The 25,476-nt window shown below is 43.0% G+C and overlaps 1 protein-coding gene across 4 annotated transcripts in view; it reads right to left on the bottom strand.

Annotated features, from left to right (window-relative positions):
* Positions 1 to 405: 405 nt before the first annotated feature.
* Positions 406 to 25,476, bottom strand: part of DIP2B (disco interacting protein 2 homolog B) — a 235,546-nt gene continuing 210,475 nt past the window's right edge. For all 4 annotated transcript variants that reach the window (XM_060305617.1, XM_060305618.1, XM_060305616.1 and 1 more), the window contains 14 exons: positions 25,282 to 25,362; positions 21,745 to 21,868; positions 20,024 to 20,145; positions 18,708 to 18,819; positions 16,284 to 16,393; positions 15,663 to 15,793; positions 13,854 to 14,022; positions 12,870 to 13,040; positions 11,817 to 11,878; positions 10,882 to 10,939; positions 10,036 to 10,110; positions 8,101 to 8,278; positions 6,098 to 6,221; positions 406 to 4,481 (listed from right to left, as the gene is read on the bottom strand). In XM_060305617.1, the coding sequence (XP_060161600.1) occupies positions 4,229 to 4,481; positions 6,098 to 6,221; positions 8,101 to 8,278; positions 10,036 to 10,110; positions 10,882 to 10,939; positions 11,817 to 11,878; positions 12,870 to 13,040; positions 13,854 to 14,022; positions 15,663 to 15,793; positions 16,284 to 16,393; positions 18,708 to 18,819; positions 20,024 to 20,145; positions 21,745 to 21,868; positions 25,282 to 25,362 (1,770 nt within the window). In that variant the 3' untranslated portion in view covers positions 406 to 4,228. The remainder of the gene's footprint in view (positions 4,482 to 6,097; positions 6,222 to 8,100; positions 8,279 to 10,035; positions 10,111 to 10,881; positions 10,940 to 11,816; positions 11,879 to 12,869; positions 13,041 to 13,853; positions 14,023 to 15,662; positions 15,794 to 16,283; positions 16,394 to 18,707; positions 18,820 to 20,023; positions 20,146 to 21,744; positions 21,869 to 25,281; positions 25,363 to 25,476) is intronic.

The following is a 25,476-nucleotide window of genomic DNA, read 5'->3' on the forward strand; positions in this document are numbered from 1 at the left end:
ATGCTCAATTTGATAAAAACTCCCATCAAGTTTCTTGAAACCAGGAAATGGGAGAGCAAATGAGATATTACCTTAGAAAAGCTGAAACCCAGTCCAATTACAGATTTTAAAAAATAATAACAACATGTATGATCAATAGTTAAAAACTACCAAATGCTACAGGGGTAGGAGGAAAACTAAGTTATAATTGGTCTGGACAAAAGGCTTATTAGTTTTCAAAATGACTCTCTATTGTTCCTCAATCTGGCCTCCTTTTATAGAACTGATTTGCTATAACTTCGGATCTCTGTGTTCATTTTCCTTAGACCTCTCCAGGTATCTTTGGGTCTTACCATCTGAAGTTAAATTTAAAATTTATTAATTCCAATTTATCAATTCTCCCGATGTGTGAAGCATTAAACATAATCAGGCATCAATATTTATTAACACAAGACAAAGGAAACACATTCAATGAGTTAATAGAACACTGTCCAGCCAGATGTTAAATTTAAAAATGTATATCTAGTCTAATTTCAAATAAATAAAAAAAAACTTTATACATAATTACACAGTACTATAGTTTGAATCTGACACTGGTAAATATCTTGACAAAAAATAAACAAAACAGCATTTAGGACTAAAAAATTATTCTTATATCTTTACACTCTCTTCCTCTGGACAAATAACATGGCCCATCTACATAGACCTAAACCAGAAATGTTGAATGAATGATAAAGAAAAGGCCTATTTTGTATTTGGAGTACTGCAGCTTGCTCCAAATACTCTTGTTTTTACACGAAAGCAGACAACAAAAACAACTCTAAGGCATAGATCATGTTGTAGTTTGAGGGTGAGGTGATAACTCCTCATTGCTTCAGTCTAAAGATTCCTGGATATTCAAGGAAAGTAATTTATTTGGCCAAGATATTGAGCACCATGCCTGGGGCACAGACCTTAACAAAAAAGCCTAAGGCCTCGGGCCCTTTGTTGATTCAACAAAAGCATTAAGCAAGCATTGCCCAGGGACTAAAGTTAAGGAGACACTCCTATGACCAATAGACAGGCAATGGTCCCTAAACAGCCTGAGGCAGCACAACTTCAGGAGGATCTGGTACGGGGAAAGCAGGGGCCCTTTATGAGGCAGGAAGGAAATAAAGAGTGTGGATTCACTGATGCCCATTAGCATGCTGGTCATTCCCAAGGTCTCACTGATGCAGGAGATGGCATTTGTTCTGAGGAAGCCCCTTCCTGATCTACCTTGTTACTTCTGCTGAGAGGCAGAAAGAGTTTCAAAAACTTTCAGATGAATAGGTTTCTCTTATCTGAAATGAGGGCTTGCTATTCTTTAGTCCCCCCGCCCCCACCCCCACTCCCCACAGGCATAAAAACCCAGACACAATATGTTCCCAAGTTTTGGCCAGGCTGTTTCTATTAATAATGGGCTTTGGGGCCTCTCTTAAGAGTCAGTTCTACCACAAAGGTTCTACTTAGTGTGGAAAGACTAAGAGCGTTGTGTCACCAAGAGAAAGTTTTCTTACCAAGTCTGCAACAGACTAGGCATCAGATCTGTAGATGATCCCACAAACACCTCTAAACTAATGACTGACTCTCTTCCCCTTCCAGAGGATACTTTACCAGAGTTACTGGTGAAGTTCCCGAAAGACACACCTTAGCATCTTAGTTTTCTTTCCTCCACCAGCTTATTCTGGCTTTGGGGGATAGGCAAAAGATAAATAAAGCAGCCACAAGGCAGAAAGCAAAAAAAATAACAATAAATCAGAGGCCTGAGGAACTTCAAAACTAGATAATCAGCCCCTAAATAACTGGGAGTTGGCCATACCATGAGATTAACGGAATATTTTATTTGAAGGAATGAGTATAATCTGCACAGTCCAGTATGGTAGCCAACAGCCATGTGTGGCTACTGAAAACTTGAAATATGGCTAGTCCGAATTGAGATGTGCTTAATACACACTGGATTTCAAAGACATAATATGAAAAAAAGAAAGTAAAATATCTCAATAATTTTTTATATTGATCCCATGTTGAAGTATTTTTCATATATTGTGCTAAATAATATATTAAAATCAATTTCACCTGTTTCTTTTTACTTTTTAAAATGTGGTTACTAGAAATTTTAAAATGACAGATGTGGCTCACAGTATATTTCTAGCAGACACCCTAACTTGTGTAATGAGAATTATGAAAGCAACCCATAGGATAGACTCTGCCTTATACCTTTTTCTTAGAACTTGTGGATTACGGAGATAGAAGATCCTCAGGGTCCCTTGCTTTGATTAGTGAATCATTAAAAACCGTCTTAAGAAAATTACTTTCCAAATAAGCAGGCTGTTTTCTCTGCTAGTCACTGGATTTCTTACCCCAATGCAAGTGCTTTTTTCCTGTACATCCTAGAACCTCTCCCATCATGTGTAAGTTAACGTCATCCAAAATGTTGAAAAAGAGATCTGGAACTGGAAAATGTCTTGAGGTCTTCCCTCTGCGGAGAACGAGTTGGGAGGAAAAGAGGGTTATGTAAAAGGGAGGCAATAAAGTGGCTTTGAGTCATGAGACTGTGTAAGGGCAGCCCCCCAGGAGTGCTGCCGTGGCGAAGGGTCTGGTCTTTGCATTATAAACCTTATTTTCAGGGTAATTACAAGTCTAAAAAATTGTTTAAAAACATATTTAGTTTACATGATGTTACAGTGGGGTAAATAATGTGTATTATTAAAATAGTCTAAATAAATATTTACACAATAGACCAGAGTGGGTCAAAGAGAACCATTCTGATTTAACAAGTTAACTCTGTTCACTTTGAGTTTTTTTTTTTTAATTTTAAAAAATATTTCTGTAAGAAAAAAATAATAAAATTCAACTATATTCAAATATGTGAAGTATCAGACCAAAGAAAGGAAACCGAGCCAGAGGCCAAACTCAGTCCCAGGCTCTGTCCGCTTGGCCTGGGCACCACAGTTATTTCAAAAGAGTTTCTTGCATACATCAGACTTCCCCTATTTCAGCATAAGCCTGGCTACTTTGGCAACCCAAATCGGTCAGTTCTGAGACATGCAGTTACGAGGCCTTATGCCTTCGCGTGACTATCGATCCCACTGCCTTCCCAGCCTATTGCTCTTGTTCTTAAAATCCCCGCCCTCGTGAACTGGAAGAACAGAGGATGCTCTTCAGTCCTCAGAAAAGAAAAGCTAGATGTATAACTGCTGACACAGTATACAATGGGCCTGGAAAAGAGGAAATTCTAAATTCTTATGCAGTCATTCTAAACGTGAAAGACGGTTTCAACACTGGGGGCCGGAGTGAGTTATTCCGGTTCCTTAGAACTGGGTGGGATCTAATGAATCTTAGCTTTTCCTAACATGTTGATTTTTCAGCTGAGATTATTCAGTTTGTAGAAACAGGCTGAATTCTTAAAAGCTTAAGCTGATTCTGGGAATGCAAGCTTAAAAAACAAACATAGGCAGCTTCAGTTTATAAAATACACCAGCCAACAGAGACACAGTACAATGTGCAGCAAAACCTGCGAACAATTTGCACTTTTTAGTCACCTATTCAATTACACTGCATCCAGAGAATACTGAGATTCTCTCAAAGTAGAAATGTTTCTACTTTAGTTGTTACAACTATACAAGCCAATTCTTCAATTTTTAGCTGAATTATGTGTATTCTTATTTACATGTTTAAAACACTGGTCAAAATGTTTTACCATCAAGAATTTTCTATATATAAAGTAATTCTCATATTCAGTGGGTTATCTGATTTGCTATGGGTCAACTGAAAGTAAGCCAAGTAGTTCTGTGTTAACAAAACCCGCAGAAGGTCTAACTATGGTAAAATGGCAAAATACAGTACAGAGCGGGGAACTGTGTAACTCAGACTACCCCATCACATGAATTCATTAAACTCCCTTACAAAATTCTAAAACAGCATTAGATAAAAATACAACTATATACAACAGATGAAAAAAATGCAACATGGATGTAATTGCTTTAGTAACGTGCTGCTCACACTACGTCAAAGCTCATGACCAACAGACTGTTAATATTTTTTTCATTTGCTACCACAGAATTCCCCTTTCCTGTGTGTCACGTGATTGCAGAATCCCACAGGATGAGATGAAGGATATAATGTAGCCATCTCAGCTTATTTCACACCATATGAAAGCTTCCTCCTAGTCACGGGTCTTTGGTCCTGTGGTTTTGCAGGATGGCCCCTGCAGTCCCCACAAGGCTGGTTACATGTTATACGCCACATAGATGGGGTCCAGCTGGTCAGCGAGGAAGCTGTCACGGAGGTGCATCCTCTGCTTCTCTCCTCTGGAGTTGATGGGGATAACGCCTGGGTCCACCACAACTACGACGCCCACGATGAGGTAATGCTCCTCCAGGACGACATTTGTCACTAAAGGAACCAGATCTAGGGCCTCCTGTTCAGAGCCACACAGTTCCACAACCACCACGAGCAAGTTGGTCCACGTGAACACGGCACTGAAATTTCAATGACATTCAGTTAACATGTCATCTCTTACAGGGTCTGCCCAAGACTTATCCCCATTTTCCCTGAGAACTGCCTTCTCGCTTGGATCCAACCAGAAGGCTCTCAGCCACGTCTTTAATACATGACCTTGCCCCTACGATCACAGCTGATTAGCTGAGCCATTTAAAATCTCTTGGGAGTTTGGAAGTGGGAATGAAAGTTGTTAGCTGGTCACCTGAACTGAGGACACGTGGACTGAACGTTCTGGGGTAGCAGGTGTGCAGAGAAGTACAGAGAATGGCTCTTCAGGGAGGAGAGAAAGAATGAAGTGGATGCCCACATGGCTCTAGAAAGTGAGAAGACGGTGGTTCCTGATGGCCTTCCCATTCCTTGTTTCTACCTTTCTTGAGATCCAGAGCTGGTCAGAGACTTCTAGGAACCTCTGAGATAACCAGGTATTCTGTCCATGAACTCTCTTTTGCTTAAGTTGTTTTGAAGAGAATTCTTGATATTTGCAACATAAGAGCTTTGACTAAGATTATTATCTATATTATAATACCAAACGGGAAGGGAGTTGGCCTGGCCTCATCTGAACTCAGTGCCCCATACACGCTCTCTCCTATTGTGCTATAAGGTAGAAAGTTGCCTTACATTCAGTGGGGTTTGCTGGGTTAGAAGGTATGACCTGACTTGTGTTTTGCAGTGTTGAACTGCTTTGAAAAACAGATTCAGTCCTTAAGAAAAATGTACACAATATCTGGTAGCATCAAAGGTCAAATGGTTAAAATTAGGGGGTAACCATGGCGCCCAACTTCTCTGCGTTGTTCTTACACCTCATGGGCATTGTTCAGGTCTGTTCAGAGGAGAGACTCTGACAAAAGCAAGACAAAGAAGCATCTGGAAAGCATGAACAAACCATTAAAAGAACTGTGGCTACTTTGCATGAAAAAAAAAAAAAAAAACCTGAGAAGGACACATTGACTTAAACATGTATAAAAAGAAACTGGATGGATTCTGTACTGTTAAGAATCCACGATGAAAGCAAATAGGTAAAAACTACAGAGTTCTAATTTTAAGAAATTTTTAGTCAACGTTGAGGTCGGATGATCCTTTGTCAGGGGTACTGTAGGGGGAATTCCCGCACTAAGAGGGAACCTGGACCAGATAATAATAACAGTCCTTTTCATCTGCTTACCATTTGATAGCTTACAAAGCACATTCTCACTGGATCCTCCTGATAATCAGGAAGGAGCAGAGGAGGCATTTTCAGATGAGGAAAGCAGCCTCTTTCCTTGGGAACGCTGGCAGCGCTGGGCCTTCCAGCTGGGTCTTTTGACCTGAAAGTCATGGTTCTTCCCACCACCCTCTACCAACTTTCTAGAGGCGGATGATCAGTTAGGTCCCTTCCAACGGTAAGCGTCTACCATTAAAAAGGACCCAGCCCCACCACGAGTCCACGGAGCCTGTCTTAGCAGACGGCACACTGCCAGACAAGGATCAGTCCGTTTATTTTCTGGCTCCCCTGGAGTTCCACAGCCGTAGGTGGTCTGCTACAGACGGCTGACTACAGAGCAACTTTAACTGGTACCGCAGCTGCGGGGGAACCTATGCTGTGCAGGGGATTTACCATTCGGCCATGCTCCTGTGGATCCGAGACACCGAGGTCTCGATGTCGATGGGGTGGTACCGCAGGCCTCGCAGTTCCAGTGTCTCGTCCAGAGCTCCCACCACGTACAAGGCATCGTGACGCTCTGATGGGGAGAGAAAGAGGAACCTGGTTCATCAGACGCACTGAGTGTACTACATCGTTGGAGTTAAGAGCACAGGGTCCAGACTGCCTGCCACGTCACCTGGCGCCACCACTCACCAGCTCCGTAACGTGGAGAATTAACTTAAGTCTCTGAGTCCTGCTTCCCCTCTGTGAGACAGGGGTAATAATAAATGGCTGCTGTGAGGATTCAATTCACTTAAGGGAGTTAATATGATGCCTGGTACACTGTAAGTGCTGAAAACATTAGCTATCGTCATTATTATTATTACCACGTGCCAGGAATTGTGCCTAGTGCTGCGGAGACAAAGATGATATAACATGATTCCTGCTCTGAAGATACTTACTGTCTAGTGGGGGAAACACACACACAACAGATGTCCTATGGATGGACATCAGGTGGGATGAGGTCAGCCCAGCGACCCGAGTGTGCACTAGGGCCCCCCCTCCCTGAGCTCAGCTCAAGGGTTCAGAAAGGGAAAAGCTGAAGCCATGCTGAGCTTTTAAGGATAAATAGGAATTAGCCAGATGATGGCTGGGGAGGGGAGGAGGGGAGAGGATTTGAGATGGAAAAGAAGTGAACATATGTCATTGTTCCTAGACATCTTCAAGGACTCCACAGAGACTCTAGTCCTGGTTATTAATAGGCTTGTAATCCAGCAGGACGTTGCAGAAATCTTTTTTTAAAGATTTTATGCACACACTGCATACACAAGGCTACATGGTTTATGTCTATATAGATACTGAAAAGAAGAAGAGAGATGATTTAGCTAGGTCTACAGAATGTTGTATTTTCAGGAAAAGGAAGATTTCTGAAAAATTTAGCAAAACAAACTGCTAGGAGCTGTTGGAGAGAGAAGGATGAGGAAGGCCAGCAGAGTCCCATCATACAAGAGCTGAAGACTGTAGTAACAAAAACAACGGAAAGAATAGCTAATGACTCTCGAGTGTTTTCTGGGTGCCAGTCACTGTCCCAGGCACCTGAAGGCATTATGTCATTTAATCTCACATCATTTCCACAAGGCAGGAAACGTTATCACTCCCATTTTCCAGGTAGGAAACTGAGAGGTTGAGTGAGTGCTCAAGGTCATACAGCAAATGACAGAGGTAGGCTTCCAAACCAAGGCACCTGGCTAGGCATGCTTCCCTCACCACCAGTATGTTATTCTACTTCCCTGTGAAATATGGAGACACTCTGGAGCTGGTCAGTGGGGAACACATGCAAGGGGTGAAGGAGAAGTGACTTGGCTCAGTTCCAGCTGCTCAAGTCCAGTGAGTGATCTGTGTCAGTTCTGGGTGTGGATGATGCAATTGGTGCTGGGTATTTTAAAATGGCCATTCATGCCGTCAGGAAGGTTGAAATCACGGCTTCACTGTGGCTGCCCAGTGGGCAGAGGATGGCTGGGGGCTGCTTACACGAGAGCCCTGCCAAGCAGGCTCGTGTCCAACGTGAGCCGCTGAAGGGACAGAGTGCTTCGGCAGGTTGGCTCCTCTGCACTGCCTCCCGCTCGCAAGGCTTAGGAGCAAGGGACTAAAGGTGGAATACCTGTCCCAGGAGCTTGCTGAGGGCCGAGTCCTGCCAGAGGCATCTACCCATCACCAGGCACATCTCTATGACTGCCTGGCCGAGCCAACCCACAGGTCAGGGATGCTGACACGGGGCCCCAGTGCTTATTCCCTGGGTCCTCTTTGAGGGCAAAGTCTTACTTCAAATGAATACAAGTTCATGTATGGGTTCAAGAGTCGGAGAAGGGAATAATTCAACACACACACTCCACATCCAAAGGCAGGCTGCGGAAGGCCAGCCCGTGCTAGGGGCTGCAAAGCGCAGCAGGACGGGGGTGAGGAACTGCTGAAGATACCTCCGGTGGCTGCTGTGAGCTCGGTCCGGCGGACAAAACCCAGGTATCCTGTTCGAGCCCACAGGGTCTGAGCAGGATCCCCAAAGCTGAGGCGGGTGTTGAAATGGTCAGCTTGAAGAGTCTCACTGTCATAGATGGTGTAATAGCCACTGGCTGTATGGGGACTGTTCACCCAAATCTACAACAAGAAAAAGCACTGGTCACATTTCGCCAGAATCAATTCAGTTCTCTGGGACAGATGATTTTGGCTTAATTTAATTAATTTTGGCTGCACTGGGTCTTAGTTGTGGGATCTTTTAGTGGCGGCATGCGGACTCTTAGTTGGGATGGGATCTTAGTTACAGCATGTGGGATCCCTGACGAGGGATCGAACCTGGGCCCCCTGCATAGGGAGCACGGAGTCTTACCCACTGGACCACCAGGGAAGTCCCTATTTTGGTTTTTTAACCTCATTTTTATAGTAACAACACAGCTGCAACAATAAAGGCAGCTGTCACTTATCAAGTGTTTACCATGTGCTGAACAGTATTATATGCCTTACCTCCATCAATCCTGACATATATGACATGACAATACAGTTTGTACTACTGTTATTCCCATTTTACAGATGAAAAAAAAAAGGAGTTAAGTAACTTGCCTAAGATGCAGAAACAAGGAAACCTACACCCAAGCCTGGGTGGCCACAGAGGCCGTGCTCTTAACCTTGAGGCTACATTGCCTCCCTGGCTCATTTCTTTCTTTCTTTCTTTCTTGTTTTAAAAAATAAGTTTATTTATTTATTTATCCTTGGCTGCGTTGGGTCTTCGTTGCCACGCACGGGCTTTCTCTAGTTGCAGCGAGCAGGTGCTACTCTTCGTTGCGGTGCACAGGCTTCTCATTGCTGTGGCTTTTCTTGTTGAGGAGCATGGGCTCTAGGTGCACGTGCTTCAGTAGTTGTGGCACGTGGGCTCAGCAGTTGTGGCTCACGGGCTCTAGAGCACAGGCTCAGTAGTTGTGGCATATGGGCGTAGTTGCTCCGCGGCATGTGGGATCTTCCCGGACCAGGGCTTGAACCCATGTTCCCTACATTGGCAGGCGGATTCTTAACCACTGAGCCACCAGGGAAGCCCTCCCTGGCTCATTTCTCAGCCTCTTTCAGAGTCTCACAAATGCATCAAGGGATCATTTCTATGCTCTGAAACTAAGTTACGAAGACCGCGGGAAAATACTACAGGCTATTTGAATTTACAATGTAAACACAGCAATAGCCGACGATGGTAACAAAACTAGTATTCACTGTGTGACAGGCACTGTTCCAAATATATGACAGATACAGGTATTAATGCATTTAACTGTCACACAGTCCTACTAGGTGGGTGCCATTATTACTTATGGTTGAGGAAACTGAGGACAGAGACGTTAAGTAACTTGCCCAATCACAAGAAGCTGGTAACTGGCAGAGCCCGGGTCATCTGCCTCGTGCACCCACAACATTGCTCCCAGTGAGCTATGAGATGAGATATCAGTGTCTCTCAGGGATTTGGGGGAAGAAAAATTAAGTCTTAAATATTTTTATACTAATACAAAAATGGATACATTTTGGAATAAAATATAAAATTTGTATAAATTTTAAAAATTTAAAATTTGTGGCTCCTTTTAGTTCCACTCCTTAATAGGTGGGAACAGGTGGGATTTGCCCATTTTCCTTTTCAGTTAAGGGTATGTCAGTGGACCAATCTGGGACTAGTTCTAGTTTCGGTGCCTAAATCTTCACTCCATCTTGGTCTCAATTTCCCCTCTGTCCATGTCAGTTTTGAGCCTCACAGAGAAAGATGAAAACTTTCAAAAATTCACCATGAGGGAAAAGCTATATCCACAGTTTCCTGACTTCTAAAATATGAACCCTAAAGTCTTTCACTGCTGACTCTTCAGAGTAAAGGGGAATATTATACATACCTCTCCCAGGTGAGAGTCTCCAACAGGGCCTTTGGTCTCTGGATTAACAATAACTACTTTCACTCCAGGTAAAATCTAAGAATCAAAGAGAAAACACAAAGACGGGGTTCAATTAAATCTAATGACCTCTAGGAAATGCAGTTCCCCGCCCCCATCTCTTTAGTGAGGTGAGGGAGTATACAAAGCCAGGAGTGGAGACGGTGCTCACGGGATTGTGCTCAGTGGAGACAGAGATATAACAAGATTCAACCTCAAAAATAAACCGGGGGGCTTCCCTGGTGGCGCAGTGGTTGAGTCCGCCTGCCGATGCAGGGGACACAGGTTCGTGCCCCGGTCCGGGAAGATCCCACATGCCGCGGAGCGGCTGGGCCCGTGAGCCACGGCCGCCGGGCCTGGGCGTCCGGAGCCTGTGCTCCGCAACGGGAGAGGCCACAACAGTGAGAGGCCCGCGTACCGCAAAAAAAAATAAAAAAAAAATAAAAAATAAACCGGGGGAACTTCCCTGGTGGCGCAGTGGTTAAGAATCCACCTGCCAATGTAGGGGACACGGGTTTGAGCCCTGGTCCGGGAAGATCCCATGTGCCATGCCTCAGGGCAACTAAGCCCATGCACCACAACTACTGAGCCTGCACTCTAGAGCCCATGCCAGAATTACTGAAGCCCACACAATGGAATGAAGAGTAGCCCCCGCTCGCCACAACTAGAAAAAGCCTGCGTGCAGCAACGAAAACCCAACACAGCCAAACAAACAAACAAACAAACAAACAAAAAAACACCCCACAGAAAACAAAAACTAACTACTTCTACACACAGACCACCTTCCCAACGGTTAACAGAACAAATTACCTTTCCAGACTCTGAGAGGAGCAAACTCTGGGGGGCACCCCGTTCCACAAGACGAACCCTGCAGAAAAACAATATTTACAACATAAGAGCCTTAAAAAAAAAAATGACTGCACCGCATCTACCACAGCTATTTACACTGCCTCCCCAAACCTCTAATCTATCTCTCCTCACATCAGAGCAGTTTCTCAAACTCAGCATTACTGACATTTTGAGTCAGATATTTTGTTATAATTCTTTGTAAGACACTATCCTGTGCACTGTAGTATGTTTAGCAACATCCCAGGCCTCTACCCACTAGATGTCAGTAGCATCCCCTAGTTGTGACCATACATATGTCTCCAGACACTGTCAAATGTCCTTTGGAGGACAAACTCTCCCCAGGCTGAAAATCACAGCACCAGAGACGCTCTGCCTGTGCAGCCTGGGTCACTGCCACGGGCCACACTGTGAACACAGCCCAAGTCAGTGGGACTCAGGAAAAGGTCCCAGAGCCCTCCGCCAGGAGCTCCCCTTGGCGTATAGCTACGATTCACCTGTGAGCTGCTGAGGAGGAAGGCTTTTATTCCTGGGGCTCAGATAAAGTGTTGTTTCAAAAACCCTACTCTGCCTCATTTATTCTGTCTGTCTCAGTTATTTTTAAACTTCCAGAGCAAAGAGTCTATCCATTTTAGTGTAATTTATGTCAAATGTTACAAAATACCAGTGTTACATTTTAATATTAAAGAACAGTGCAGCAACTGTGAGAATTAAAGCTTTCTTCTTATAAATGAAAACCTTATTAGGTATTAATAATGAAAATGAATTTCTTCCCTTCTCCCATCCCCCCAGAAGACACCAACAGAAGGAAGGAGTGGGGAGAGCTGACTTTCTCAAGGCTCAGAACTTTTCATGCTTAGGAACGCTAACAGAAAGTAAGCATAACCAATCTACTGTACCTGTCATGTCTTAATGATTTCAGATCTACATACACAGTAGTTGGATCAGGCCCTGAGGTTCCCTAAAGAAAAATAAATGTATTGTTTATTTAAAATTAACTGAATGGTATTTCCATATTTTACATTTTCAAATCAAGAAATAGATAATTTAGTCACATACATGAAAAATCCAAACTCTATTTTGAACGATGAGGCAGGGCTATAACGAAAGAGACTCCTGGCCCTGCTTTCTTCTCATCTTTCTTTCCTTTCCTCCCCCAGGGGAGTAGAGTAGGCTGGGGGCCGAAGCAGCACTGAAAGGTTACCAGGCTGAGGAGGGTCCTCACCCCTGGACTCAAGGCAGGGATGAGACAGACCAGCATGCATGGGACTCTCAAAACCAGCACTGGCCCAAGCTGGCAGCAAGGGGCCCACAACAGGCTCCAAAGTTCAAGCGTCATGATGCTGCTCCAAAGTCATCCGACCACAGACACAGAGGACCTGAAAGTATCCACCCATTTACACCACCTTCTGTGACTCTCACTCTTGTCCATGTCTGTATTTGCCTTACAAGCTTCCAAGCTACATAAAATCAGACTCAGTTCTTTTCTGTTATTTCAGCCTCTTTTCTGTTATTTACCCACCAAGATAACATGGCAAAATCGCCATCTGGCTGCAGAAAAGAATGCAGGCTTATTTGTACTTCTTTTGCAAAAAAAAAAAAAAAAAAAAGGCGTAAAAGATGGAGGAGACAGAAGACAAAGGGTAACATATAAATAAAATTCAAATAGGACTCAGAAATCTTCTCGACTCATCGTCTTGGACCATAAAACCACTACTTAGAGTAAACGTTTACATTAGAGCTCAACTGCCGGGCACAGCTCCAAGTGCTTGGCACCTAGAAACTCAGTGGTTCTACAGAACGACCCTGTGAAGGACGATGCTACCATGTTCATTCTACAGATGGGCAAAATAAGGTACAGTGAAGTCCAAATAAAAAGCCCAGAGGCCTACAGCAGCTAAGCGGTAGCCTGGGCTCTGCCCCGCACACAAGCAAGATTTCATGACAGTCACCTGCAAACATATCGCTACATTGACTCTTGATCCAAAAGTGGTGCTGACAGCCCGAGGGGACAGACCGATGTCCTTGAAAAGCTTGGAGAAGGACTGCTGGAGAGTAATGCGGGGCCGCTCCTCAGCCACCACCACACACGTCCGGATGCAGGAGAGGTTGATTCCCCTGGTCTGTAAGACACCACGCACAGGAGCCGAGGTCAGCAGAATCACAGAAGTGCTGAACAAGCAGGGCCACTGCTCTATCTCTATGGTCAGGAAAAGCCAAGGAACTATGTTTTCTCACCTCAGACGCCCAGAGAAAACATATGCCTTTTCAGAAAATGCCAAGGAATTCCACTAAAGTCATTATCCACAGGTCAATATGCTCATTCTCTATTTCTTTCCTCTTTCACCTAAAAATCTTAGGTTTTCAGCAATATATTTTTAATCCCTCTTTATTTCTATACCTTACATTTCTCCCTATTTCAAATGCAGAGATGGGACTGAGAGAAAAACAAATTTAGCAACATAGATATCTAACCTCTTATCTCTTTTTTTCATTCTTAAGGTCACATTTCTCTACTAAAGAAAATTCAGTGTTTTTTGACTCTCACATGCCAGTTAGACATATGATCGTGGGGTACACTCATGAATGAGCGACCTTATCTCTGGGGCAGTCGCCAATCTCTGAGATTCTCAGGCTGCAAATTCTATTGGGAAAAATCCTCTTGGAGGTCACAGTTTCTGTTCATCTTCACATAAAGTCATTTCTGTTCAGCCTCCTCACCAGTTTTACCTTCTTCTCCACAATGTAAGAATCAGATTAAACTCTGAAAGAGTGCATTAAATTAGAAACTGAAAGAGATAAACTTCCTGAGGTTTACAAACACCTGTTTGCCTAGAAAAAAAGCAGGCAGATGTGTCTGGCCAGCCCAAGGTGGGGTATCATCTCGCCTGGCCCATTTCCCTCAGGACTGTCTCCTGGTTACAGCTGCTTCTTACCTTCAGCACCTCCACTTGGTTTCCAAGCCCCTTGGTGCAGAGCTCCATCACTGAATAGGAGCAGAAAGTGTCTCTTATTTTGTACTGGTTGACCGTGGAGAGCCAGAGGAAAAGGTTGTTTTCCAACTCCATAGGAGGAATTAAGATGGACTGGTGACCTGAATAGACACTGCAATGAAAAAAGGCAAGAACTGACATTATCAATTCATCCTAGAACACCATCAATTCAGCAAATATTTACTGAGCATGAAGGACAGGGTTGGGTCATGTTAGATATAAAGGTCTAAGAATCAGCCTTGTTCCTATGCAACTCACAAGATACAATAACTACAGAATAAAGCAGACTGTGGAAGGCGGTAACTGAGATGTGAATAAAGGCCATCACGATCACAGAATGACGAGCAAGTCATTCAAACTGGGAACACAAGGGGCGGCAGGTGTTTCACTGAGTCGGCAGCAGTTGAGCTCGGGCTTGAAGAATGAGTAGGAATTTGACAGTGGCTGGAAAAATGGGGAAGCTGGTGAGGGCATTCCAGGCAGAGGTAAGAGCATATGCAAAGGCACGGCAATATAAAATTACATGGTGTGTGTGAGGTTGTCAGAAATAGGATTCCAGAGTGAAATACTAAAGCATAGAATGCCTGGGGAGTTGTGAGAACTGAAGCCAGAAGGGTCAGGGCCAAACTGTGAAATCACTGATCTATTATTATATCAAGGAGTTTAGAATTTACCCAGCAGGCTGTCACTATAGCTTGAAGTTGGGGTAAAGCTAGTTACACGGAGCGGGTATTGGAGACACGAGTCACTGAAGGCTGAGAGACAGTTAGGAGAGGCTGCAATAATCCAGGTGAGAGAGGATGAGAGCTTGAACCCTGACAGTGCACCCAGGATAAAAAGGAAGGAATCCTGTATTGTAAAAAGGAAAGAGTCCTGTATTGTATGTACAATCTCCAGCCGTGAATCCTCAACTTCCTAAACCTTGAATATAGACCAGAATAACTAGGAGCCCAGGAATCCTGTATTAAAAAAAAAAAATACTGGAATTGTGGTTTCCACCTCTGGAGATCTAGGTTAGTATGTCTAGGGAAGCCCCATTAATTTTTTTTTTTCATAGACCCCTAGGTGATTCTTACGTAGAGATAGGTTTAAGAATAATGGAGCCAAAGGATCTGACATTTAATTGGAAGTATGACATAAAGATATAGAGTTGAAGATAAAGCCCAATTTCCTAGTGTGGGCCCCTAACCTAGGTGGATGAGCCCATCCTAAGAAGAATGGGGACACAGAAGGAAGATGTTGAATTGAGGCATCTGTGAAGCATTCATGAAGATGCCCATCAAGGAGGTGAAAATGCAGGCTGAGATGAGGTCCTCTGGGAGGAGAGTAGGAGTTGGGATCTGCTATCCCACAAGGAACAATGTGGCCAATGTGCTACTTTCCAGCCACATGCTGTCACCCATCTCATTACATTCCTTCCTGCCAAGCCTAGGGGGTGCATTCTGGCTGACACAGTATGACATTTCACCCAAGTGTCATCCTTCTACTTGGCTCTGCTTCTAAAATGAGGATGACAGGATGGAGCACAGAAGAGGCAGTAAGATCACTGCCCTTTTGTCTGAGGCATAAAACTAATAGAGGGAATACAAACAAACCAGACAAACGTCGAAGATACATTAGATGCACAAATTCTGGAAAGCATCAGCATTTTATTGAAACTTTACCAAATTAAGGGAGCAAACGGAAGGATGAGATGCTCACAGCCCCAAAGATATTCCCATGCGTTCTGTTTCTTTGCTCTTCCATGCCTACCTGCAGAGACACCAGAGTGCAAAGCCAAGTCCACAGTAAGGGTCAAGGCAGATGGCGATCTGCCGAGAGGAATACAACTCGCACTGGAGCTTGATGGCTCTACAGAGAGCATTGACCGCAGAGTGGGACATCTGGAAGGTAAGGAACATGGAACAGGATGGAACTGGCATCCCACAGGCAGAAAAGCAGCTCTAACGAGAGTTTTGAGAAGCTTACATTCCCTCCAGCTCCTCAAAATGATGTATATTTTTCATTGCTTCAAAAAGCCTAATCGAAGTCTAACTGAAGGGTAAGTCTATCTGTTAACTTCTCAATACTGAGTTTTATGAAATACGAATCTATGACTTCATACTGGCTTGAACTAACTCGTGTTATCTGTTGGCTTCTATGCTAGGTTCAGAACACTTCATAACACAAATTCCTTGGGATAACTTATTCCGGAAGAGCCAATGCTTTTATTTAAATATAGCAGTGGCCCTTGATCCTCTGCCTACTGGTCTCTGGTACGACCAGCTGGCCTCTCCATCTGAAGTCCCTGGGGCAGTGGTCATCTCTATTTTTTGCAGCCCTGGCACTTTACCAGCATCCAGTGAGAGAGTAAATATATCCCGACTACTCTACCTTCACTCCCGTAAGCATGCCAGTTGTGGAGACACTAAAATCAAGGTACGCCAGCATCTCAGGAGTGGGTGGTTTGTACAGCTGAGGTAACCTTTTCCTGGGTAGATCATCTGCAAGGAAAAGAAAAAACCCGATGTCAATCAGACATGTTGACAACAAGGTCCTACTGTATAGCACAGGGAACTATATTCAATATCCTCCGGTAAACCATAGTGGGAAAGAATGTGAAAAAGAATGTATGTATGTATAACTGAGTCACGGCGCTGTACAGCAGAGATTAAACACAACATTGTAAATCAGCTACACTTCAGTAACATTAAAAAAAAATCAGACACGTTGGAACTCGAAAATCATTGCTCTTCAACCGGTCTTCTGTGGCTTTGCTATGGCCACACTTAGCTTCTGGGATTTGCTAAAGCTGAGGCTTCTCGTATTTAACCAACCGGCTCACATATGTCACTCCTAGAGGAGGGCTGGGGTTGAGGGCACCAATAGACAATATAAGCAAGGAAACTACATCAGGCAGATGTATTTACTAGACGATTAGAGAGGGGTAATATACCATAGTAGCTGAAAACACAGGCTAAAGAAGCAGACTGCCAGTGTTCAAATCCCAGCTCTGCCATTTCTCAGTGATGTCATCTTGATGTTATTTAACCTCTTTGTGTCTGTTTCCTTATCTCTAAAGTGGTAATAATACCTGCCCTCCCAGAACTGTTAGGAAGTTAATTCATATAAAGCACTTTAAGACAACTCAAGAAGCTTTACTTGTTGTTATGCTGGTTTCAAGTTAAAGTTCATTATTTACAGTTTAGTACACGTCACAGTAACCATGGACTGCTTTAAAAGTTGGACAGTTTTTCTCCAAGGTAACATGACTGATTTTAAGAATGATAATCTAGAATTGGGAATTATTTTCCTTTGCTCTTTTATGATAACCTCTCCCTTCCCTCCAAATTTGCTTTATAAGTATGTCATATCCAAAGATATCAAGGATGTCTCTGGCCCCAGCCATGCCTCCTCAATGGCTCCTTTGGCTTTCCAGATCAAGAAACGATTCTGACTCTGACTTTTCAATCTCTGTATCATTGGGCACTCATCTCTGGTCAAACTAAAGACTTTCTCTATCACCTTCAACCCACCTCTGTGTAGGGAAGGGCCACTCAAATACCTAAAGAAACCTTTCTGTTGTCTGTATCACAGACCACATTCCAGGTCTTCCTGAAACATGACTGAGTCCAGTAACCACAGCAGATCTATCTACATCATTTAACACCAACACAATCCACTTGTGTTACATATTACAAATGACTTTGTGTATATCCTTAAGTAACATATGTAAAAAAATATAGCTCAGCATCTGGACACAATAACCATAAATAGATGTCATCCCTGCATTTAAATCCACATAAATGTCCCTGAAGTGGACACTACGTGATACTTACTGAAAACTGGTAGGGAGGAGATAATGATTAAGGGGCTGGGAGGGGAGCCAAACTGACTGGGTTTGAATTTCAGTTCTGCTACTTACTTAACCTCCCTGTGCCTCAGTCTTCTTATCTGTAAAATGAGGCTAAAACTGGCACCTATCTAATAGGGTTGTAGAAGGAGGAAATTAGGTAACACATGTTACATGACTGCCACATGGTAAGGGCTCAATAAAAAGTTAGATGTTGTTATTACTGTGATTGTATGCTGGTGCTTTACATTATGTCATTTAATCTTCATGACCCCATGAAGTAGTTACGAGTAACAGAGGATGAGGATTTACACCTGTCTGCCCAACTCCAAAACCCACACTCTCCCCTCCACCACCATCTCCAGCTATCCCAAAGTCTTACCCCCTTCTTTAGTATGAACACCATCTAAAATTCATACACTTTATGGTTTTCAAAGTATTTTCATATTATGTTGCATTTGATATTCTCAATAAATATGTGAGTCGGGCCAGGGTAGGTAGTGTTTTAGGAAAGGGTCATCTCAGACAAGGTTATACAGAAAATAAGGACTGAAGCTTGAACCAGAACCAGGTCTTCTGACTCCTAGTGCAATGCTGTTCCAACTCTATCACATCTGGAAGTCAAGGGTCAGATCCTCCCCATACTTTATGTAGCCCAACATGTCTACGGTCACATCTGGCATAAACACCTAACCACTGTTTGACGATGCCAAGAGTAACAGCAAGTCACGTTTTGTCGCCAGAGTTCTGGCACACTGTGATCTGCTTCTCTGGATCTGGATGTTGCAGTATCCAGACCTTTGGTAACTCAAGCTGAGTGGATATTAAGTTTTGCCTCTGTCTTAGCAGGTGGAATGGGCTGCAACGGAAGAGCTGTGTAAACACCTTTGGTATGAGAACCTAGGAAATCTCGGGGAGTGAATGTTCTTGCCCCCTCAATGCCTCTGGAGAAATCTCCCTTTCACCTGTGTCAATGATAGTTGGCCAGGTTTTCACATCCACAGCTGCTGCTGCCTCTCGGGACCTCAGTAACCTCATTAGGGTCTGTGTGGTGAGAATGCAGGCTGCTTTGCTGACCTAGAAACACATGGACAAAAATAAGCACCATGAGGCTTAGCTCCGTGTAGCACCATAGGCTCTGGCTGCTGCTAAAAGCAACTCGCACATCATACTGGGACAGGGCAGTACCAGCTTTTCAAAGAATACACACAGGACAATGGAGGTCAGTGTTCCCCTTACATTTGTCCTGAAAAATGCGTAACACTGAATTAGAATGATGGACTTGTTCATAACACAAGTTACTGTTTACAACAGTGATTCTCAAATATTCCATGGTTATAACCTCAGTATGGATCCCCAGATCTCTTGATTTCATGAAGACCATAATAAAATAGAAACATGGACTTCGTAGTACTCAGGGAATGAGAGGTGTTGGAGGATCATCTCTGAAGGAGGTAGTGTTTGCAACAGTCCAGGGAATATGGTGAAACACACCGGACCTAGAACATACCCTGGACTTGAGGGACTCTGTGCACTCAGAGGAACGAGCTCTCCCACACACCCGCACGTGGAAACGCATGGGGACCAACTTCCCTCACCCCGCAAACTGTGTCAGTGGAAGGAAACTCCCCTCCCTGCTGCTCCGGCCTACTTTGCAGAATATAACCAGGGCACTTTGCCAAACTGAACTTTGTAGTAAAATCATCTGTGGCAAATGCACCTTTTATACTGCAGGCTCCAGTTGGGGATGGAGCAGCAGTTCTTAGAGAAACAAATGTGACATAAATTGGAACTTTGTAACTCTTTGCTTTAAAGTAAATTAGGATATGATTAGAATAAGATTTATCTTACTTTCCTACTATAGTATACTTTAATACTATACCAAGCGAATTTATAAGACTAACCCCCCAAAAAGTGACCTGACATGGGGAGAATTCAGTTTGGCATTTAAAATTACCTTGGTTACTGTGCAGAAAAAATATTAGGACTTTTTTAAGAAGAGGGAAAAAAATAAGTTTCATGGAGAAATACTAATGACAGCTTCACTTCCTTAATGTTCATGATAAAAACACAATCCTGTATCTCACCAAAAACTGCTTTCCCCACATTCCTTCACTGGAAAATGCTGGTCACTTTGATCAGATAAAGGAAAAGGAGGTAGTTTGCAGGAGACAGATTCGACTTCCTGACTCAATTAGACTGGAAAATGAGTAAGGATACTTAGCTGTCTGACTCTGGGTTTTATGAGATGAGGACAAGGCAAGTTATACCCGGCACTTACATCAACAATCATGCGGACGGTGGGCAATGTGGCTGTGAGGTTCTGAGCGTGAGGAGGTCGGACGGTCACAGGTATGCACCCGGCATACAGGGAGCCGTAGAACGCAGCGATTAACTCGATGCCTGCAAGACAGAGCCACTTAGCTGCCTGGTTTGTCACCGAGAAAGCAAAAGCCAGAGCTTCCAAAACCAATTTATTTATTTATTCCAAAACTAGTTTATTAAATCATGTGCCAGATGGGTTCTTTAGACCGTAATTTAACAGAGACATTATCGGAAGAAATTTTTTAAATTTAGAAGAAACAGAAGGTAAAGAAGGATGCATATAAAACAACTTAAAAAAAATATAGAGAAGCCAAGAATAAATAACGAGAAAGGAGCTCAGAAGTAAGCTCTTGAAAGATACCTGACGAAGGTATTTTGACATCATTACTTAATATTACCTAGGAGAAATAACTGCAAGAATCAGGGCTGCTCCACTTGGAAGATAAAAGAATGGGAAAAGGAGAGATGAGGAACACCTGAGCTTTCTTTCACTCTTTAGAAGGCCGCTATGTGAACAGCAATTGGACCCCCAAGATGTCACTCCCCCAGTGGGTGCAGGTTTTAGGGAGGCAAGGCATCACTTGATACGAAGCCTCTGCAATATCAGGACTCGAAGGGTGGCCTCCTTGGGAAGTGCTGTGGTCCATCACCATGATTAATTGGTAGATGGAAGACAATCTCCCAGGAACAAGGAGGAATTCCTTTACCAGATGACCTTCTAAGAAATCTTAGTATCAATGTAAATAAAAAAGCAAAGTGAGAATCACAGTAAAATGAGGTAAAAGGGATAAAAGACCACAGAAGGCTGGATTTATGAGTTAGGTGGCCGAAGACTAAAGAAAGGGACAACTGAAATATTTCACCTAAAATTTTTAATATTTACACCAAACTCATCAAGTAATTCTGAGTCCCTCTTTTCTTTAATTTTATTTTTGGCTGCACTGGGTCTTCGTTGCTGCGCGTGGGCTTTCTCTAGTTGTGGCAAGCGGGGGCTACTCTTCATAGCGGTGCACGGGTTCTAGGTATGCGGGTTTCAGTAGTTGTGGCACTAGGGCTCGGTAGCTGTGGTGCATGGGCTTAGTTGCTCCACGGCATGTGGGATCTTCCCGGACCAGGGATTGAACCCGTGTCCCTTGTGCTGGCAGGCGGATTCCCATCCACTGCACCACCAGGGAAGTCCCTGAGTCCCTCTTGATGTAAAGAGGTTGCTGAATTAGAGCGTGGAAGATGAATGCAGTAATAATCGAGGGACAGTAAGCACGAATTACGATGTGGAGAATGTGAAGTCAGAGTTCACACACAACATGCTTTTGAAAACTGGGTGAAAGAGTCCCGTTCCTGAGCACTCCTAGAAATAAGGGTCTCTTTTGAGTGTTTCCGAAAGTCAAGAAGTTGTCATTCACTCATTCAATATTTACCATAGTGCCAGGCACTGAGCTAGACAGTGCCTGGAAATGCAAGAGTATTATACAAGACAGGAAATACAAGAGTAAATACAACAGACTCGGTCCTGGCAGAGCCCTCACACTGCACAACCCTGAGAGGAGAGGCCTGTTCCCGTGGCATGAGCCTGTGCGCACAGCCCACGTGGTCATGTATAGCAGCCCTGAGCTCCTGTCCTCTTAGAGTCTGTAGTCTAGCAATGGAGCTTGTCTAGTCTACCAATCCAGCACTTACCAGGTGGATAGAGTAATACAACGTTGTCTCCTGCATTGAGATGTCCCTTGTCGCCAAGAACTGCTGCAATCCTCTCTGCTCGCTTATGAAGCTGAAGGCAGCTGGCCGTGCACACCGTAGTTCCCTGTTAATAGAAGAAAGTATAAGCAGGTTGACGCTCAGTAAGGAAAACAGTAACAAACAGAGCCAATCTGACATTATACGGAAGGCTTGTGCCTTGCTAGATTATCTGCAGCAAGCTATCAAGTTCAGTGAAAATTCCCCAAGCACCAAAAGACGTGTGTGGTATTCCTTTTCTTTCTCAATGTTTGAAGGTACTTAGGGACTAACAACATTAACTTAAATCAAACGTATGGATTTACAGTCTCTCTTATTTAAGGTAGCTTTAAAAATACATAGCAATTTTGTATTTACATGAAGAAATAAGAGAAGAGGGGAAAATAAAAGAAATGAAAGCAGGACGAGGGCATGAGTGAGGTCAGGGCGCTGGCTATGTGGTCAAGTACACTTGTGTAAAACACGAGTTTGGCTCTGAGTATTCTAACAGCAGAGATGTAAACAAAAACACGAACAGTGAATTAACAAAGGTTAGCAGATTAGGAGATGGCCAATTATTCCTGGGCCTGAGAATAATTTCTCCTGCGGGTCTTCATAAATATCCTTATTGTCCAATTCAAGTTTCACCAAGCTGGGCTTTTTGAACCCCTGTGCCTTTGTAAAATATAACACACGAGTGTGAAAGTACATAAGATATGAACGTGTAGCTTAATAAAAAATTATAGGGCTTCCCTGGTGGCGCAGTGGTTGAGAGTCTGCCTGCCGATGCAGGGGACACGGGTTCGTGCCCTGGTTCGGGAGGATCCCACGTGCCGCGGAGCGGCTGGGCCCGTGAGCCATGGCTGCTGAGCCTGCGTGTCCGGAGCCTGTGCTCCGCAACGGGAGAGACCACAGCAGTGAGAGGCCCGCGTAACGCAAAAAAAAAAAAAAAAAAAAAAAAAATATATATATATATAAAACAAGCATCTGTGTAAGAACCAGCCTGATGTGAAAAAGACCACTGCTTAAAAGCACCCTCATGGGTGCCTTCTCTTTCCCTCCATAGGGGACCACTATCGTGACTTTTTAATGTTAGTGGCTAATTTCTTTTTCTTTATATTTTTACCACCTATGAAATATTTGATTTTCATAGTTGTACTGTACATATATTTTTTTGTGATTTGCTTCTTTCTCTCAACATTCTATGAAGCGTCATCTAACCTCTCATGCTTAGGTGTATAGTTCATTTGCTTTTGTTGCTGCACAGTATTTAACTGCATGAACATACCACAATTTATTCATCCATTCTACTGCTGATGGACAATTCATTCTAATACATATATCCTGGTGCATAAATATATGAGTTTTGGTCAGGTATAGCCCTAGAAATGGAATTGCTGGGTCAATGGGTATGCCCACCTTCAACTTTACCAGATAAAACCAAACTGTTATTTGTCTATATCGTGCCAATACCACACTGTTTTAATTATTGTAACTTAACTTTAAAAAACTCATGATAAAAACAAGTTTACTGAGCTGTTTCTTTTAAAAATAACTTTTAAATTTCATTAATATAAAGTAGTACAAGTTCAATATAGAAAATTTGGAAAATATAGATTAGTAAATATGAGATGTAACCACTATTAACTTTTGCTGTATATTTTCCTGGTTTTTAACAAATGAGTATGTATTATATATAAATTCACATGCAACATTAAAAAAAAAAAGGTATACTATATTATGCCAGAGGCTGTATAGTGCATTGGCTAAGAATGTGGGCTCTGAAGCTAGTTTGGGTTCAAATGAAGGAGCTAATTTCCTAGTCCTACCACTTAGGGCCCTGCGACCTTGGGCAAGTGATTTTATGTCTCTATGCCTCCGTTCCCCTAACCTTAAAATGAACTATGAAATGGAAAGCACCCAGGACAGGGTCTTCAGTAAGTACTCAATTATTATTAAAGTTTTATATCCTACTTTTCCTACTTCCACATTATGACTATTTTCTGGGTCATCAACTATTCTATAACATTATTTTCAATGACTGCATAGTATTTCATGTTTATATGCCATAATTTATTTAGTCAATTGTCTATTGTTGGACATTAAGGTTATAACACTAAAATGAATATTCCTTTGGCTAAAATCAGGGTTAAATTCATAAGGCCATTTCTTACAATGGCTCTCTTTTTGGTCCTTGGTACGGCAGTAACCTAAACTTCAGTAAGAAGCATTTTCTGGGCATAAGGGAACAATGTTGTATGGTTCCTAAGCTTTCCGGTGGCCTGGGCTAATCCAAGGTAAAATGTTAGAATATGCAGAAGAACAGATGGACTACATGTCCTTTAGTCATCCATATATATTATTTCTCTACCCAAGAAGCAAATTTCAACTTACTTTCACTAACAAATAGATCTGAAGTATGATTTGACAGGGCCATAAGTTTAACTGTAGCCAAGCTTGGGAGTGGAGTGGGGAACAAGCTGGATTGACATCTTCTTACTGAAATGGAAGGACCCTACTCAATCCATGGGCTTGAAGAGAAGCCCACTTCATGCAGAGGTGGAGCAAGGAAGTCCCAAAGTTTTCTACCATAGAGCAATGGTTCTTAAGATTTTAACTGACTTTTCACTAAGATGCAGAGCATATTCCTCTCAGGTCCTATCACTGCATAAATTCTCAAAGCTGTGTATGTGTGTGTGTGTGGGGTGTGTGTGTGTGTGTGTGAGAGAGAGAGAGAGAGAGAGAGAGAGAGAGAGAGAGAGAGAGAGAGAGGGAGGGAGGGAGGGAGGGAGGGAGGGACTATCAGAATCCAGGGCCTGGGGCAGAAGGGGGCCATCTGGGTAAGTCCCCTAAGGGACTCCAATAGGCCCTCCAGTCTTCCCCCTGCTGGTGACAAATACTGTTCTATGCTGTGGTCACAGTACCAGCTTTGGACTCAACCATTAAAACAAACAAATCTCAACAGACTCCCATGGAATGCATAACTTAAAAAATACAATATTCTGGCGAACCATCCATTAGAAAGCAATAGTTAAACATACTCTTGAATAATTTTCAATTTGCTTTTTATGTTAGCAATAAATAATTTAAGTATGTACTAGAAACAACTGGTTTTTAAAATGTTGATCTAAAGTCATTTTATTTCTGGTGGAAATCAAAGAATTAAAAGTCAAACTGGGCTAAAAATTACATTGCCACAATGCATTCTGTCTATCTGTAGATTATGTAATTACATGGTTGTCCTATGGTTCCTATCAGAACTGAATAAAGACAACTTGATTGTGACAAAAAAGAGACAGTATTGAATAACACTCCAGGAGGTCTCATTTCAACCTTGAAATAACTGCACAATTTATCCTCATATATCAAAACGAGGAGAAAGCAACAACTCCTTCCTCTGAGTTGGCAATAGAACTTTTCTGATGAAAGAAAGAGATCAAGCGTGCCTAAGATACTCTCACAATAGCCAGCTGATTAGACATACAATTGCATTTTTAATACCTTGGCATTTAACAGCATGAAGAGTACGTGGTCAGGAGTTGCCTGGGCTCGCCACTGTAAGATCTCCGCCAGAAATTGGTGCTGAAGTCATAAAGCAGAAAAAAGAATCATGGTCAGCAACTTTTAAGAAGCTGGACAATGCATCTGCCATCTGTTACCTGAAGCGTAGGTTCTGTCCTTGACTTGTTTGTAAAA

Source organism: Globicephala melas, chromosome 10 (genome assembly GCF_963455315.2).
Source record: "Globicephala melas chromosome 10, mGloMel1.2, whole genome shotgun sequence".
Classification (NCBI taxonomy): Eukaryota; Metazoa; Chordata; class Mammalia; order Artiodactyla; family Delphinidae; genus Globicephala; species Globicephala melas.